At 39.1% G+C, this 17239-nt stretch overlaps 1 protein-coding gene across 1 annotated transcript in view; it reads right to left on the bottom strand.

The window, feature by feature from the left end:
- The window catches only part of Dcdc1 (doublecortin domain containing 1), a 75531-nt gene extending 59091 nt beyond the window's left edge, over positions 1–16440 (bottom strand). Inside the window, exons 1-3 of the mRNA XM_052181387.1 lie at positions 16405–16440; positions 10410–10588; positions 2486–2585 (exon numbers count right to left, since the gene is read on the bottom strand). Coding sequence (XP_052037347.1) covers positions 2486–2585; positions 10410–10588; positions 16405–16440 — 315 coding nt within the window. The remainder of the gene's footprint in view (positions 1–2485; positions 2586–10409; positions 10589–16404) is intronic.
- Between the last annotated feature and the right edge of the window lie 799 nt (positions 16441–17239).

Raw genomic sequence — 17239 nt, 5'->3', positions numbered from 1 at the left:
GGGATCCATAAAACCGCTCTCCTTCAATGTTAACATGTCTACTGATACTACCTTTGCTCAGGTCTTGTTTATGCATATACACACAAATGCACACATTTGTGTGTAACAATAATTATAGAGAAGATCTCTTATAAGCAATATCTATCAATTAAAAAGCCTATGGCCAATGAGCTGAGTCAGGAAATAGGAGATGGGACAGTGATAGAAAGAGAGGATTGTGGGAAATAGTGAGAGGCACAAGCAGAGGTTCGTTTGGGAGTGGAAGTTAGAGGCATGGGAGCTGAGCAGAGGCAACCGGCCATATAGGGGGACTCTCGATAGAATAACGGGAGATTCGGACGGGACAATGGAGAATGAGTGTAAACCAGCAGGAGCTTCACTCTGGACCTGGATGCATGAGGCTGGGAGAGGTAACTAACCATGTGGAAGACATAGCACAGTGCGACTGGACTAAGTAAGTTACAAGCTAGGTGGAGAATGAGCAAAGACGTGTGGCCTAGGTATTTATTAATAAGTGATTAGTGTCAGAGGTGTCATTCTGGAAGTAGGGGCTGGGAAAAAAATGGATTTAGTTAGTTAGTTAGTTTTTACAAATAATATTCAAAGGAAAAAGAGGCTACTAACAGAGTGGGGAAACAGAGAGCTTTGAAAAAGAGTGGTTTGGTACAAAATGGAGGGAGAAAAGGGGGACAGAATTCTATTTCAATTAAAAAGACTGTACAAATAATATTTCTCTTTTAAGATAGTGTTAACTTATACAACATTAAAATTGTGCACAAAACACTGATGTGTCATTTCTGGATAATGCGTTAGAGGTGGCACTTTCTCATCCTTTTTCTTGTATCTATTTCTTGAATGCCCTTAAATACATTCTCTTCCTTTGTCTCCTTCCTTCTCTCCCTCTTGCCCTCCAGCTTAAAACAATGTCCCTCTGTATAGCCAGCCTTGCCTTGAGCTTCAAAACCAATCCTGCTCCAGTCTCCCGGCCGCCGGGAGCACAGGGACGCACTGTCACACGTGGTGCATAGTTTCTTAAAGATGAGGAGAGGTTGAAAGTGGCCCAGTCTGAAGAGAAGCCCAGAACCACCTCTTACGTCATCATGCACTCACATCGCTCTTTCCCTGAGGACACAGAAGAGGCCCTCTTAGGTCCTCCCATTCTCCCACAGACACTGAGTCTAACAACTGGCCCCGTTACAATCTTCACACTTACTTCACACTGCTGAACACTCCCCACTCCATCTCGACTTTCTCCCAACCATACTCCTGTGCCCGGGCGCCTCCTCTATGCTTATCTTTAGGCCACATGCATCTTTTGTTTATTATTTATTTTTATTTAATTTATTACTGATTTTTAGATAGTCTGCCCAGAATTTCATCTGGGAAAAAAAAATAGATTACTGAGTAACCCCAGCATCACATACAATCAGACACACTAAAAACAAACAAAAACTCTTAGAAGTCATAGACTTCAGATTCTACATAAAGCCTGCCAAAGCAAGAGCAAGGCCTCTTCACCCGCTGCCTCTCCTATAGCTCACTGTATACAGGCACTGATCGAGGTGGGCATGCAGCTTTTCAGACTCTCAGAGCACTAGCAATGCTCTTGGTTTTATTTTGCTTTGATTTTGTGTGTGTGTGTGTGTGTGTGTGTGTGTGTGTGTGTGTGTGATGCTTTTTCTTGAGATAATCTCTCCCTATACAGACCAGGCTGACCTACAACTCGCTCTTTAGCCAACATTTACCCTAAACTCTCAACAATCCTCCTATTCCAGCCTCTCAGTGTATGGAGATTATAGGCATGAGTCACCATGTCCAGCTTCAAGATTTGGTAATATATTATGAACTCTGTTCTTTGTTCAAAGATCTTCAGGCATTAGTAAGGGCAAGCAATGGTTTTGCCTAAGCTAACATCTCAAATTTCATAAATGGGACAAACTATGCTGTGTAAGACCTACTATTTCTCAGCTTACTCTAGACTCCAAATAGAGTTTAAAACAAAACAAAACAACCAATGGCGTATTGATTTGATGTTGTTGAAGAGGGCATACATTGAAGAAAGTTATGGAAGCTTTCTTTTTTACTGAGAAAATTAAGAAGTTAGTCATTTAATAAACAATTAAATAACTATGTTCTGTAGACTTCAAAAAGATTCAAGGGTCTATATTCTTCAGCAACAGAGGAAGAAATCAGAGGTGAATAATTATCCTGCCTTAGGTTCTGTGGTGAAAAAAAAAAGGGTATCTTTTTTAAAAGAGGCTCAGTATGCATATAGTTATTCTTTATATTTTAGTCATGCAGGCCTGGTTCACTGCCTAGGAAGGCAGCCATACTATTGATTAATTAACACTGCTTTTGATGACTGACTCCTTCATGGGAATCTAGAAGGAGTATGAATGGCAGTCACAGAAGCCTCTCAAGGAAGGGGGTTTTTTCTTCCCTACGCGCACTTACTCAATTTCCAGTCCCCCACCCCATCAGTTACCAGTTCATCTCTCTGTAGGTCTTTCAGGGAAAAAAGTTCCTTTCCTTTTTCATTGAAAAGTCTCCGAGCAGCAGAAGGTAAGTTCAGAATTTCAGTGCACCTGTAACCAGAGGCATATAAATTGATTTTGCATACATAAAGCTCCCAGCAGTAAGGTAAGAGAGAAGGCACCAAGGCCTGGACATTAGTGATTCCTCAAGAACGGAGCCCTGGGATCAGTGTGTTCTCTTAACTCTCAGTTACTGTCTCTGGTTTGTGGACTTAAGAACCTTAACCTTTAGCTCATGTTCAATCTTCTATCTAAAATCTGTTTTCCTGTTTCTGCTGAAGTTCCATGCTTTCTCCCAAGAAGCCAAAGCTGGTCCTCCACCAAGCAGTCCTCAGCTCCCTCCCCAGGAAGTGACTGCACCCAGGAAGTGACTGCACCCAGGAAGTAGCCGCAACAAGATTTTTTTGTTGTTGTTTTGGCCTGGTTAAGCACTATCATTGATTCTCTCCCCACTCAGTTTCACACAATATTTTGTGGATACTGAGATGAATAACCTCCTGGAGGGGACACCTATCTAGCCAAGAGTGGAGACAGGACATCAGCAGACTCTCAGCATGATGGCCAGTATGTTTTAAGAACAAAGGAAAACAGTGGATTCCTTCCTGCTTGGGGTGGGGTGTTATATAAGGAAATGGCATTGGCTTGAACTTGAAGGCATGAATAGGAAGGAGTTCACCAAGATCAGGACACAGGTGCTCTGAAGGGAGGAAGGGGAAATGGTGGGCAGATAAGACTTTGACTGGGGGTGTTAGAGAGTAATACAGAAGGAAAGAGTAAGAGGAGTGTAAAAAGGCCATAAGGGAAACATTGTTTTATAAGCTAATTTAAAGATATAGATGTATATACACTTGCACATTTCGGCATTTATGTAGCTCAAATGCAGTTATACTATGTGAGATAATGTTTTCCCAGGAGAAATAAACTAACAAAACTCTCATGACATAATGAAAACTTCTTTTTCAGTTGTTGTTCAAGAGTTTCTGAGAAACACCTGTAATATAGGCTAATGCCTTTGCCCTTGATGGCCTCCAAAATCTAAAGGTAAGTCTCAACTGCAGAAGATACCACACACTTCAGACCACAGAACTTAGAGGAGTCAAGCTGTAACTGGCATGGAAACTTCCTCCTGAGGGCTAGCTCTTCTAATATCAGAAGGTACTATGCAAAGTGTCAAAAGTCCTCCCAACTATAAAGCCTTGGCTACAACAAATGATTGGCTAGAAGATACCTCCAAAGGCACTGCTTGGGGCTATTAACAGCTATTTAATTGGAATTAAAGCCCACCCAATAGGAGGGGAATTCATTCCTAGTATTGTAAGCCTAGCTAACCTCCCATGAGTTCATGGACCCTAGAGGATAACCCACTACACTTGCATTTTTCTAAACCAATATAATTTATATCTGTATTCTAAATACTCTACATCACACACATGGGCATGTAGCCCCCATCAGAAAGGCCTTTTCCCACAGCAGACAGAGACTACTACAGAGATCCATAATTGGTAAAAATGCAGATGGCAAATGACCATGGGGTGTCTAGCCCAGGTGGGAGATCAACAATACAACCTGTGACTCAGAAAATGCCATGGAGGAGAGGCAGAAAGATTGTAAGAGTTGGAGAACAGGATGCCTATTAAAATGGTGTTGTCTAGACATGATCACAAATCTAGACATGCTGCATTCATAAAATATCTACAGTATGGTTGCTTAAACCATATCTTCATAATGAATGACCTGTCAACATGGATGTGAGAAATTCCAGAATATCCCACTCTAGATAAAGAGTTTTGGCAATCCGTGGCTGCTGGGAGTTTTCTCCAGAGATGAGACCCCTGGATAGGCTATTCAATCCCATGTTTAGTCATCACTAAAAACATGTTCATCTAAGAAACACTAAAGGGAATCAGCAGGTTGTGTGTGTGTGTGTGTGTGTGTGTGTGTGTGTGTGCCTGTGTGTGTGTATATGTGTGTGTGTGCTGTGTTTATGTGCGTGCTATGTATAACAAGAACAATTACAGAAGAAGAAGAAAGGTCATGAACTTGACAGAGGAGAAGAGGAGTTGAGGGGAGAAGGAAGGTGGAAATGAAAGGCTCAAGAAAAAATTACTTGAAAATATAACAGAAATGTTGAGACTGGACCTGAGTGTTTGCATGGGTTGGGGATCTGCTGAGCCTGGAAAGAAGATGGGAGAAGCTTGAAGATGTTCTGGATTCTGAAATAACAAACCTGAGTTTCCCTTCATGGACAGCAGGAGGCCACTGGAGGTACTGGAGCACCAGTGTGTTGCCCTTAGCCATGCCTTAACCCTAGGGAAGGAGAAATAGAGCTAACAGAGGTGCCGGGCCAGTTCCTAAACAGTGTGGTTGAGATGAAGAAGGTCTTGATATACATTGCTAATGCTAGCATGCACCACTGTGTACGTTAGAGATGACTCTGTGCTTCTTAGCAAGGCTCAGATGAGAAGTAGTTCTAACTCCTACTTTCTACCTGGCTTGCCAAAATTAAGCAGATAAGGAGACCAGTTATTTCTTTGAGGGGACTCTTGCAAAGACATAAGCCAGTAAGAAGTAATTCAGTGGCTCCTGAGTGAACTCCCTCGCTCATAGCAGCTGGTGGGATCGCCCTGCTTCTGTTTGATACGAAAAAAGCTACTCCGGTGCCATCTCATTTCCCTGGACATCCTTGAGCTTACAGTGAGCCCAGTGGATCAGCTTCTGGTCCCTCACTCCTATTTTTTCAGAGTGACTGTTCACCTGTGGCAACATGTTGCTTTAGGACACAGAGGAGGAGTGGGTGGCTAATTCATCTTCCTTTATCCTTCTTCTCTGTTCTGGAATCCCAGTCTTAGTGATGAATTTCATTTCGCCCTTCTGGGAAGGTTGTGGAGGACTAAGGTAAGGAGCTTTCTGTGCAGTCTTTCCTCTTACTAGATCCATGCTAGCCACTGTCAAAGCACTGAGCAGACAATCACTGGTTTCTAAAACCTAATAATGAATGTGTCTTCTGAAGGCAGATTATCTACAGCTAAATGTCAGACTTGTATGAAATGTATTCTTGTTTCTGGAAGTTCCAGTGGAATTTTGAGTGCAGATTGTATAGCTTTGAGATTGTATAGCTCTGACTTATCACATCACAGGTGAACACACACACACACACACACACACATGCATGTCATTAAATTGTCTATAGTCACCGCATTTACAACGTAAAGAATTTTTTTGTGCGTTCTCTGGAAAGCACGACCACCCAATCATTCACACACAAAGCACCTTTGCATTTCAAAGTGTAAACATTTACCTCTCCAAAAGGTGGTAAAATTTGATCTGGTTTCTTTCTGTTTCAGAATAGTTCATGGCATGGCTTTTCTCTGTCCTTTCAGCATTAACATTTCTGAAAAAAATAATTTGAGACACATTCATGGTATTTGACATTTGATTAGCTACAGCATGTCTTAACAGCTTGTCTTAACATGTGGACAGGTGGTGAGACCTAAACTTATCATGGTTTGCTCCCAATAATCTGCCTTCCTTTAAAAGATAAAATTTTAAATTTTAACATAATTAAATATTAAACCTCACATTTCATAATTAAGTAAAAAATCATAATGTATACTGAATGATAGGACATGTTAAATATGTATTCTTTGGGGGATTTATGTAAGAAAATCTATCTGCATTAATTTGTTGTTTTTCTCACAGTGCTAAACTCTCTGAAATGTAAATTTATTTACTTGGAAAAAAACCTCAGAGTGTTGAAGCTTACCCTTCTGTAATAGCTGGAGCCATTTTGTTCCATGCCTGCCAGCTATTTCGTATTGTTGCTATAATATGTCTGTCAGTCATTGACAGAAGAATAACTGGACTCAGAGCAGGGTCATGCTGACCACATAACTTATTATGTTCTGTATGTTATGAGGTTTGTTAATCTTATGAAATTCCACAACCATAAGCTTTACTTAGGAACCATCAATTAAAGGTCAATATGAACTGTTATATCTAAAGTAGCTTGAGTCAGGGCCAACCACCGTACAGTGCCTCCAGTACCTGTCTATAAGCTCATTGTGGGTTTTGCAGCTTTAGCCTTTACAAACTGGCACTGAGAAGTATTTCAGGTTGGTAGCCTTCAGAGCTATGGGCCCCAATCAATGTCTTGGGATGTGTGTTCAATAAACTATCCCAATCTGACTGAAATTGGTGTCTGTGTGGTTTGTAAGGTGACTCCTGGACCCTGACAAGAGATGACATAATTTTTCCCTTAATGTTTTGTTTACTTCCACTACAAATCTATGTAACAGGATTTTCCCTGTCCAATCACACTAAAATATTAGTGCATCAGGAGGCCTGTGATTGGATGGGAAAAGGGAGGCAGAGCTAAGGGTTGCAGAGACAGAGAGCATCTTAGGAGAGAAGGGTAGCCAAGATGGAGGCAGACAGACAGGAAGAAAGAACCTGAACCAGCGTGGCTTTCAATAGCCACAGGTAGTTATAATATCACATAGGGATAGAATAATTGGTATAATTTGTCCAATTTAGGTGGGCAGCTTTTATCATTATCAATTGGTTCTGAAGTTATTGTACTGGCATCTTGTGAACTGAGAATTTATTGATATATAAATCTGACTTGTTAATTATAAGCTTCAAGAGTTTTGATTTACCTGGCTACTGGAATGTGGGACTGCGGACTACAGGGATTTATGGCTGAGAAGAAACTAGCGGCTCCAGGGACAAGCGAACCAGAGCTGGGAACACAGCATTTGGTTGCTGCAGGGGCTTTCTAGAGACAGAGCAGGCAGGACCACACAGGGGCAGAGAGTTGTGGTGCCTGACTGCAAGGTGGATGGTCTTTGAGTGGGGCTGGCGTGGCAGCAAAGGAAACTCGGGAACTCCTGCCCTTCCAGAGAGCTGATGGCAGGAGCATGCTGGATCGGGGAGTTACCAGCAGTAGTGCAGAAAGCCTGCTGGTCTTTTTTTCCGTATTTCCTGCAACAAATCTATACCCAAACAAATTTTAAACAATGATGATCAGACTAAGAATGCTTGCTTGGAATATAGCTTCATTCCACTTTTCAAGTCAGTGCAGTTTTAACAACTGATGTATTTTAGGAAATGCAAAAATGGATCAAATACAGATAATCATTCGTTTGTGAGCACTGCTTTGGCACCTGCTGTAGTCCTTCAATGATGGCATTAAAGGAGCTCTCTAAAGCTTTATTCCTTGATGTGGCAGAGCAGGCAGCACACATACTGAGTGAGGAAGCAACAGGACACCAGGAGATCATGATGCAGAGACTGCCTGCTCTCTGGCTTTGCAGATTCTGGAACCAATACCAACAGCAAACCTTCAAAACCCCATATGAGTTGTTGCATGGCTGAAAAATGGTTTGTGGCCAGAGGAGGACAGTAGTAAAATGGATTTCTATCATTATTCTAGCACACACACACACACACACACATACATGCACACACACACATAGTAGTGTGTATGTATACAGTCAAATAGCTCAACTTTTTATAAACAAATACATTTCATGTTAATGAAAGCAAAGTATTCCATGTGTTAATAGAATCTTTTCTTCTGAAAAATATATATCTTGGGTCTCTTAAAGGAAGCACAATAGTCTGCCCAACTTTGGTGTGCCATTAGACAGATTCCAAAGTGTCCCTTCTGGAGATGGGCCATATGACCATGCTCTCAAGTTAGCTGTGTCTTTTTTGTTACTTTGTTTGTTTCATTAATTTATTCATTCATTCACTTTGCATCCTGATTGAAGCCCCCCTTTCAGTCCTCCCAAAGACCCTCCCTCATACTTCCCTCCCCTTCTCTAAGAAGGGAGACCCCCCCCCCCCCGTATCACCCTCCACCCAGGCACATCAAGTCACTACAGGACTAAGTGCATCCTCTCCCAGACAAGGTGGTCCAGTTAGGGGAACAGAATTCACAGGCAGACAACAGATTTAGGGATAGCCCCTGCTGCAGTTGTTGGAAGACTTGCATGAAGACCAAACTGCACATCTGCTACATATGTACTGAGGATGGGCCCATGCGTTCTCTTTGCTTGGTTGTTTAGTCTCTGGGAACCCCCAAGATTTCAGGTTATTTGACTCAGTTGGTCTTCCTGTGGAGTTGCTATCTGCTTTGGGTCCCTCAATCCATTTTCCAACTCTTCCATGAGACTCCTCAAATCCTGTCTAATGTTTGGTTGTGGACGTCTGAATCTGTTTCCATAGGCTGCTAGACTGAACTCTCAGAAGACAGTAATGATAGGCTCCTGTCTGCTATAACACATAATAGAGTATTAATAATGTTAGGGATTGGTTTTTGTGCCCGTGGGATGAGTCTCAGAATTTGGGCCAGTCATTGGTTGGCCATTCCCTCAGTCTCTGCTCCAACTTTTCCCCAGCACATCTTGTAGGCAGGACACATTTTGGGTCAATTGTGGGAGGATTGATGTCCTTATTCCTCCAGTGGGAGTCCTCCATTTAAACCTTTGGTTAACAAGTATTTCCACACAGCTGGGGGTTTGTTGTAGATGATCCTGCACAGAAGTGTCTCAGCCAGCAAAGGAACATTTATCTCTGTTTGGAAGGGTTTTCTTGCCAAGTGAATGCCACAGCATTTTAATTATTTGGGCAAAAGTGATTCAGGTGGTGAGCAAAGTGACCCTCTAATGCTTGATGAATCAGGACACATTGTCTGTAAGCAGAGCATTCAGACAGCCTCGGACAGAAGAGCTGTTCAAATCTGCCAACTTCTCTAAATACTTTTGAATTCCTTGACTGAGCTGAGCACTTCAAATATAAGGCGATAGGATGTTATCTACCTACAACTTATAATTACAATTAAAGATAAAAAATAAGAAAAAAAGCAATAAATGTAGAAAGGATGGATGATGTGTTAACTTCAGGTGTTTAGAAAAAGTCAGACCCTTTTTAAGGGCATTGCCCTCGAATCTTACATCAAGCAGAATGAGCTAATTATGAGATGTATGCGTCAAAGATTTCAATTTCAGGCTTGACTTTACTTTGAAGATTAATTCTTTACTTTATCATCTTTACAGGCAGTTCAGTGGACAGCCAATCTGAATGTTACTCATTGTTCACTGATGTATGAAGTATATTTAATCAATGTGAAGAGAGTAATATTAAACTATTATCAGCAGCCTCAGATATCCTAAATATCTCAGAAGAAGGGTCAGGAGGTAACATTGCTGGTAATTATATGAGAAACAATGTGTTTAACTCATTCTTTCCATCAAAGCTTTTCAGAAATCCAAGATTCCCTTTGTCATAAAATAGAAGCATACAGCAGGTGATTTGTCTCCAGTGGTAGAGAAATACATGATGTTTGGGATGGTTTTATTTGAATTCAGTGTAACTTTCAACTATGGATCAATGCTCTCCTAGCACTTCAGGGAACTGTGTTTTCTAACCCAAAGACAGAAGAATAATTGTTACAACAATTAAACAATTATGGGATAATCAGGGGAGAGGGGAACCAGGAAAGGGGACAACATTTGAAATGTAAATAAAGAATATATCTAAGAAAAAATAAAAGCTAAATTTAATAAGCACATTTGAGTTCTTTCATTTTTATGCACGCTAGTAAAACTCAAGAGTGCTCTCAAATGCAGAGAGCTGTTTAATCTTTAGTCACTGGCTTCTGACTTACTCTTCTGTTTGTTTTTAGATGAAAACAGAAGAGATCAATGTAAGCACCTGATACAGGAACTAAACAAAATTTTGCATATGTTTTTGTCTTCAAACAGGGCCCTTTTTATAAATAAGTATATATTTCCTCCAAAAAACATTAGGAAGGAAGAAGAGACTCAGCTATAAAACCTGAAAAGTGTTCTGAAGGGTGACTGTGAATCTTACTGTGATTTCCATCCAAATGAGATGTCCGGGCCAATCACCAGGGCTCTGATGTTTTTCTTCTCTCCATTCCTTAGAACTCTGAGTCGCACAGGGACATGGTGCTCTGGTATCTTACTTACCGGCCTCTTCATGGGAGAGCTGTTTGGGTCCAGTAGGCCTTCTATTGACCAGTCAAATTCCTTCATGAAGACACAAAAAATGTAAGAGCAATAAATAATATGAGTGGTTGTGCCTCTACTGCTTCAGTCATTCTGCTTACATTTATGGGATATCTGAGCTACTCCAAAGAGTTCTAGGTTTTGTGTGTTGTTCTTGTTGCTGTTTGTTTCGCAGAAGGAAGAAATTTAGTGATTTTCTTAGTTTATAATTGATCATTTTTTAAAAAGTATCATACATTTTATTTAAAATTGATCATTTTTTTTAAGTATCAAAGGAAAGAAACACTCTAAAAAGTGGAAACATTCTAGAAAAGCAGAAGCGAATTAACCTCAAGTATCTTTGGTTTTGCTTTTGAGTGGAGTGTTTTTAGAAAAGAAGGAATGAATGTGTGAAAAGGAATTGTTCAATAGTCTGAAATAAAAATATCATTTTAAACTGGATCAAAGTGGCAGGGAAGAGCACATTGAGGGGATATTTAGGAGCAGAATAAGGTGACAACTTAATATGAACATGTTTCAGATATTTGTATTGTGCAATTTAGTGACTTTATATTTATTCATCTATACTTTTACTCATATTATTAATTTAAACATTCTTCAAATATTTACTAATTTACTTTAGGCACAGAAATGAATCTATAAATTGAACAGGGTATTCTATATTATCCTGAAGATAGAATATACAGGATATTCTATAATACCAGAAACTTATTTGGAAATCAACTGGAACCTTACAGTAATGAAAGTAGGAGCCACAGGGGATCTCACAAGAGAGAGCCTTACACAGCAAGGCTCACCATAGTCCTGAAGGCTGAGGATATAGTTGCAATACTGTGTGAACTCAGCTGGGGGTATTTCGTACATATTGTACATAATATTAAAGAGATATTTGTAATGTGCTTTTTTATAAATATATAAATGTCTATATTTATATAATATATAAGTATATAATCAGATATATATCTTCTTTTATTCTTAATATTATTTTATTTTTCCAAATTTCTTAGTAAGTTCAGTTATATATATATATATATATATATATATATATATATATATATATTTTTTTTTTTTTTCAAAGAACAGATTTTTTTGTTTTGATATTTCTGTATACAAGTGCCAGTTAGTCTAGTCTGTCAGTTTTTGTTTTATAGTTTAGAATTTTATTTCCTTCTTCCTATATTTTGCATTTTTTATGGTATTGTGGTCAAACACAGGGTTGTATGTGTGATAGGAATATACTTGACCACTGAGCAGCCTCTCCCTCCCAGCCTTCTACCTAATTCCTAGCAATGCATTCTTAACTCTAGTCTCTTAACTACATATACTGAATTCTTCTCTCCTTAGTTTTTAGTTCTTCTTACATTTTAGCTCTAGGCTAATGAAAAGACTCTTTTTTTAAATAGCCAATTCCTGAGGACAGACACCCAGGATTCTTGATTCTTTTCTGGTTTCTACACACACACACACACACACACACACAAACACAAGTCACATACATACACATGTGCACACAGACTAATTTTACATTGACATTTGGGTGTAAAATTACTGACATTTCTCCCTTTTTTTTTAACCATGGAGGGGAAAATCATGAAATGATTCTTTTTCATGCTTAGCCTGTGTGCTTGTCAGTTTACAGAACAAGGGTGCGGAACTAAGAGCTTTTCAATACCTCATTGTGGTTGATTGAATAAGAAAGGCTCCCATAGAATTTGAATATTTGTTTCCTGTTTGGGAGAGATCAGCAGGTATGATCTTGTTGGAGAAGTCATGTCTGCGGGTAACTTTGAGGTTTCAAAAGTCCATGCCACTCCTTGTTAACTCTTAGTCTTGCTTTATGGTAATGGATGAAGACATGAATCTCTGCTGTTCTTTTGATCTGCCATTATGAACGCTAACCCACTGAAACTGTAAACCAAATTAAATATTTTCTTTTTTTAAGTTGCATTGATTATGGTGTTTTATCACAGCAACACAAAAGCAATTAAGAGACCATATAAACTATATTTCTGGTGAACAAATCTGAGCTGTGATAGTTAAGTCCTTTGCTTATTTGCCAATTTGCTTCTGACTTAGTAGCTACTGGGAACATTTGTTCTTCTCCATGGATACACTGCTTCCTTCAAATCTCCGATTTCTAGATAGGAGGGAGAAGCCCAAAAGAGCTTTCTGTTTCATCACAGAAACACTCAGAAATGAAAATTTCACTTTCCAAATATCTTTGCCACCAACATCAACTCTTCCTTTTGTTATACTTCAATAATTGGGAGAGTGAGACGGCTTAGCAGGGAAAAGTGCTGGTTACCAAGGCTGATGACCTGAAGTCAATCCTCAGGACCTATTCAGTGAATAGAGGGAGAGAATTGACCTCCATAAGTTCTCCTCTGACCTTCATAGGCCTTAGCACACACACACACACACACACACACACACACACACACACCAAATATATGTAACAAAAATATACTATCTTAATTCTTGTCCTCATAGGTTTTGTTTGTTTGGTTGGTTTGGTTTGGTTTTTGGTTTTTGGTTCTGGTTTTTGGTTTTTGGTTCTGTTTTTTTGGTTTTTGGTTTTTGGTTTTGGTTTTGGTTTTTGGTTTTTGGTTTTTGGTTTTTGGTTTTGGTTTTTGGTTTTTGGTTTTTGGTTTTTGGTTTTTGGTTTTTGGTTTTTGGTTTTTGGTTTTTGGTTTTTGGATTTTGGTTTTTGGTTTTTGGTTTTTGGTTTTTGGTTTTTGGTTTTTGGTTTTTGGTGTTTGGTGTTTGGTGTTTGGTGTTTGGTGTTTGGTTTTGGTTTGGTTGATTTTCTGAGACAAGCTATCACTATATATTCCCGGCTGATCTGGTACTAGCTAGGTAGCCTAGGATGCTCTTAAACTTGTAATCTTCCTGCCTCAGTTTTCCAAGTGCTGGTATCACAGAGCTTTGCCATCATGCCTGGTTTCCCATTCAAGTCATTTACTTTGTCCTTCCTGCAAGCAGAGAAATACAGCCTCAGGATAATGAAGGACAACAAAATCATGGATAATTAAACTGGCTGAGGCTGTTTCTCCCCCTCCATTTTCTCTGTTGGGATTCTGATCTTCCCACTTATTTCTTTATTGGTCTTCTCTGTGTTCATGCCACTCCACGGCACAGCTGCATCGTCAGGAGACCTCTGGAGGGCCCTGGTGCTCCCTTCAATGGATAATTCCCCTTTCTTTTTCACTCATCCTTCATGCAGAGAAGTGTCAGCTCAGAAGTCAGCTCTTCCCCAACAACTTCAGCTTCTTGATGGTATTGGGCCTACTTCATCTTCTTGTTAGTGATAAATAATTAAACCCTTAATTTCCTTGTTTGTTCATGTTCAAGGTTGTGTTTCTCCTCATTTCCTTTCTTTAAAATGGTTTTTCAGTTTGCATGAAATATTATTATTATTATTATTATTATTTTGGGTTTTTTTTTTGAGACATGGTTTCTCTGTATAGCCCTGGCTGTTCTGGAACTCACTCTGTAGACCAGACTGGCCTCAAACTCAGAAATCTGCCTGCCTCTGCCTCCCAAGTGCTGGGATTAAAGGTGTGCGCCACCACCGCCTGGCTGCATGAAATATTAAAAGACTAAATACATCATTGGTAAAGGTTCCTGGTCCATATGTAGATGCAATGTCCTGTTATGTGTCTTCACATCCCCATTGTACATGCATTTTTATCACTTTTGGTCAATGAAAACATTGTGATTTTAGTTTCCCTCTATCATTGGTCTAGCTGAATAGATGTAATTTTAATTTAGCAAAGATGATTATCATGTAATATATTCCAAAAAAACTTAAGCCTCTTTAAACTCGCTAGTTCTAATGATTTATCCTGGAATATAAAAAGTCCATTAGTCCCTGACTTTGAAGATTTAGAACTGTAATTTCTCAATTTATAAGTTTCCTTCAAGGTTTGAGAAAAACAGTTTGAAAGTTCATTCCTATAAAGTACTCTAATGAATTTAGGATAAACCAAAAAAAAATGGATCAGTTGTCTGCTTTCATCGGGCTTTACTGTGTTTTAAGATACTGGGTTCCTTGCATACATTCAGTTCTGTAGTTTATTAACCACATTATATTAAATGATATTGGTTTCCTTTTAGGATGAATAGTACCTAGACAATCACATGGGGTGGGTCCTCAAGTCAGGTGCAGTGATTTTTGGCATGAGTGCAGCCTGAGATACTGTGAAGATAACTTTGCATTTCCATAGTGTTTGCATTTCTTACCTCTTCTGTCTGTCATTACTGTATTTTGAACACCTCTTGTCATCAAATTGAATGAATTAGATACTCAGTTCAGTGGTTACTACTTGGCCACACAGCTTGTTACGTGGGTTTCTTCTCTCCCCTCCATCCACTCTTTACTCCTCTCATTGGCCTCCCTTTTCTGTCGTACTCTGTATTATCTTTCAGCCTATGTTTAAACTTTAAGATTTAGGAGTCAGGGACCACATCTATCTTCCTGCTCTACCCCTGTTTTCTAAATACATTACAGACAATAAGGACAACATAAAGTTGGAGATCAAATCTGGAGTAAAAGTAGTGAACACAGTCTCCAAAGAGCTCTGAATTCCACAATATGAATGTCAAATCTCCGAATCAATTATGTAAAGATGAGATTGGGAATACGAGTCTTTCTGATGAAATGGATGCAGACTTGAAGTGAAATGGCTTGCACTTAATTTGAGTTCTCTGCTTGCTAAGTACTTTCTTCCCCAAACATTTCAAGTAGCAGCAGGACCCCGGGACCCAGTCATTTTAAAAGAAACAGTCCATCCATCTGACTCTGGCTAATTTAATGCCTCAGTTCTTTCTCTTAATTTTACAAGTAATAGCCAAAGAATTTGGGGGAGGGCAGTGGCCTCACACGAACAAGGGCAAAGTAAAGGCATTTTTGATAAGTGAAATTTATTTTTAAGTACTAACTACATGAAAGGTATGTGGGTCAGAAGGAAAGTAATCTTAGGTCAGAGGGTCTGAGATATAAGATGAAAACTTTAAGATAAGTGAAAATTCTTATGGACTGTATGCAAAATATTAATACATTGTGGAATTTTTAACAATAAAACTTAAACCTATGGCAATAATTAATTCTTCATACCACAAATCATAAGGTCAAAGTTAACTATTCAGTTTGTATTACTAAAGAGAAGACAAAACATACTTATTAACTTTGCTTTTGATAGTTTATGCAAGTTAGACTGTTCAGGGTAATTACACTAATACTAGCCCTCAAAAGAATGGAAATAGAACAATGTATAAACCGTTAAAGGAAGAAAAATGCAAGGATCAAAAGCCACTATAAAAGAATAGAAGATGGATGAAGCACAGATGAGGCACGATAAACCGAGGCACGGTAAACATGCAGGTACATGTGTAGGTAGGACAGTCACGGTAAATGCCTCAGTTTGGAGAGGATTCCACCCAACAAACTAAATTCATTATTAGTTCCCTTCCAAAAATATACAAAACTAACAAATAGCAGGCCTATAATAACTGACATTTTGGGATGTTTTTGTTGTCATTGAATAACTGCAACTTTTATTAAAAATAGAGTTTCTACATAATGACAAGTCTTAAAGAAATATACTACTCTGGTCATATGTCTGCCTAAGACGTGCATTTCAAAATATGTGAGGTAAAAATTGAAGGATAACAAGGAAAATAAAATAGCAGATCAGTTTGTTTTCACAGTGAAAGATTTCTATACTTCTTTCCAGTAAAGAACAGCATTAACAAGATTTTTTTTTAATTTAATAATCAAAGGTACATGGATATTTTCTGAAGGCTCAACTTAAAGAGTTGTACTACCGTCATACAGCCTCATTAAGCGTGCCTCTTGGAAGGACTGGCCACATGTATGTAGGTTTGTTCCACAGAGGACTGTCAACTTGGGAGTGTTTCCACTGGCTGGGCTTACTGGTCCCTTTATTCTTTATGGCTGACCTAAAATGAAACAGAAAACAAAAGCAGAATGTAGCAAGGTGGTGCCATTCTAAACCACCAACTGTCATTGAACATCCGCTGTGTACTAGGAAAAGACTCACACTGAATTATGATTCCCAGTCTGGCCATTTGCTGTTTACAAGAACTCAAGTAAAAGTAGTTTAGAAATAAATGAATTAACTGAAGGAAGAAAACTTTAAATTGAGCCAAAGTTGGCAATGTCATAACACCAAAAAAAAAAAAAAAAAAACCACTGAAGTGAAAGACAAAATGTAAGAGTTGTTTACAGTGAGGATGACATAAATGACCACACAAATAAAGAGTAACCAGTGAAAACAAAAATTTAGAGAAACTCACAGATGTGCAAGGAAACACTAAGATTTACACACTTACTGTGGGAGAATTTATGACATCACCAGCAGGTTTCAAGCTATTGCATGGATTTTAATTATATGTGTGTGTGTGTGTGTGTGTGTGTGTGTGCGCGCGTGTGCGTGCGTGCGTGCGTGTGTGTGTGTGTGTGTGTGTGTGTGTGTGTGTGTGTGTATTTATAGTACTGGGCTTAAATCCACATCTCACATGTAAGGCAATTCTGCAGTTTGTAATCATTAAGCAATAAATTAGATCACACCTGTAACCCCAACACTCAGTAGGTTGAGGCAGGAGGATCACAATAGACAAACCAGGATAGACAGCAAGACCCTGTTCCGA

Source organism: Apodemus sylvaticus, chromosome 5 (assembly GCF_947179515.1).
Source record: "Apodemus sylvaticus chromosome 5, mApoSyl1.1, whole genome shotgun sequence".
NCBI lineage: Eukaryota > Metazoa > Chordata > Mammalia > Rodentia > Muridae > Apodemus > Apodemus sylvaticus.
Note: the sequence above shows the minus strand (reverse complement) of the source record. Positions and strands in the feature narration are given on the sequence as shown.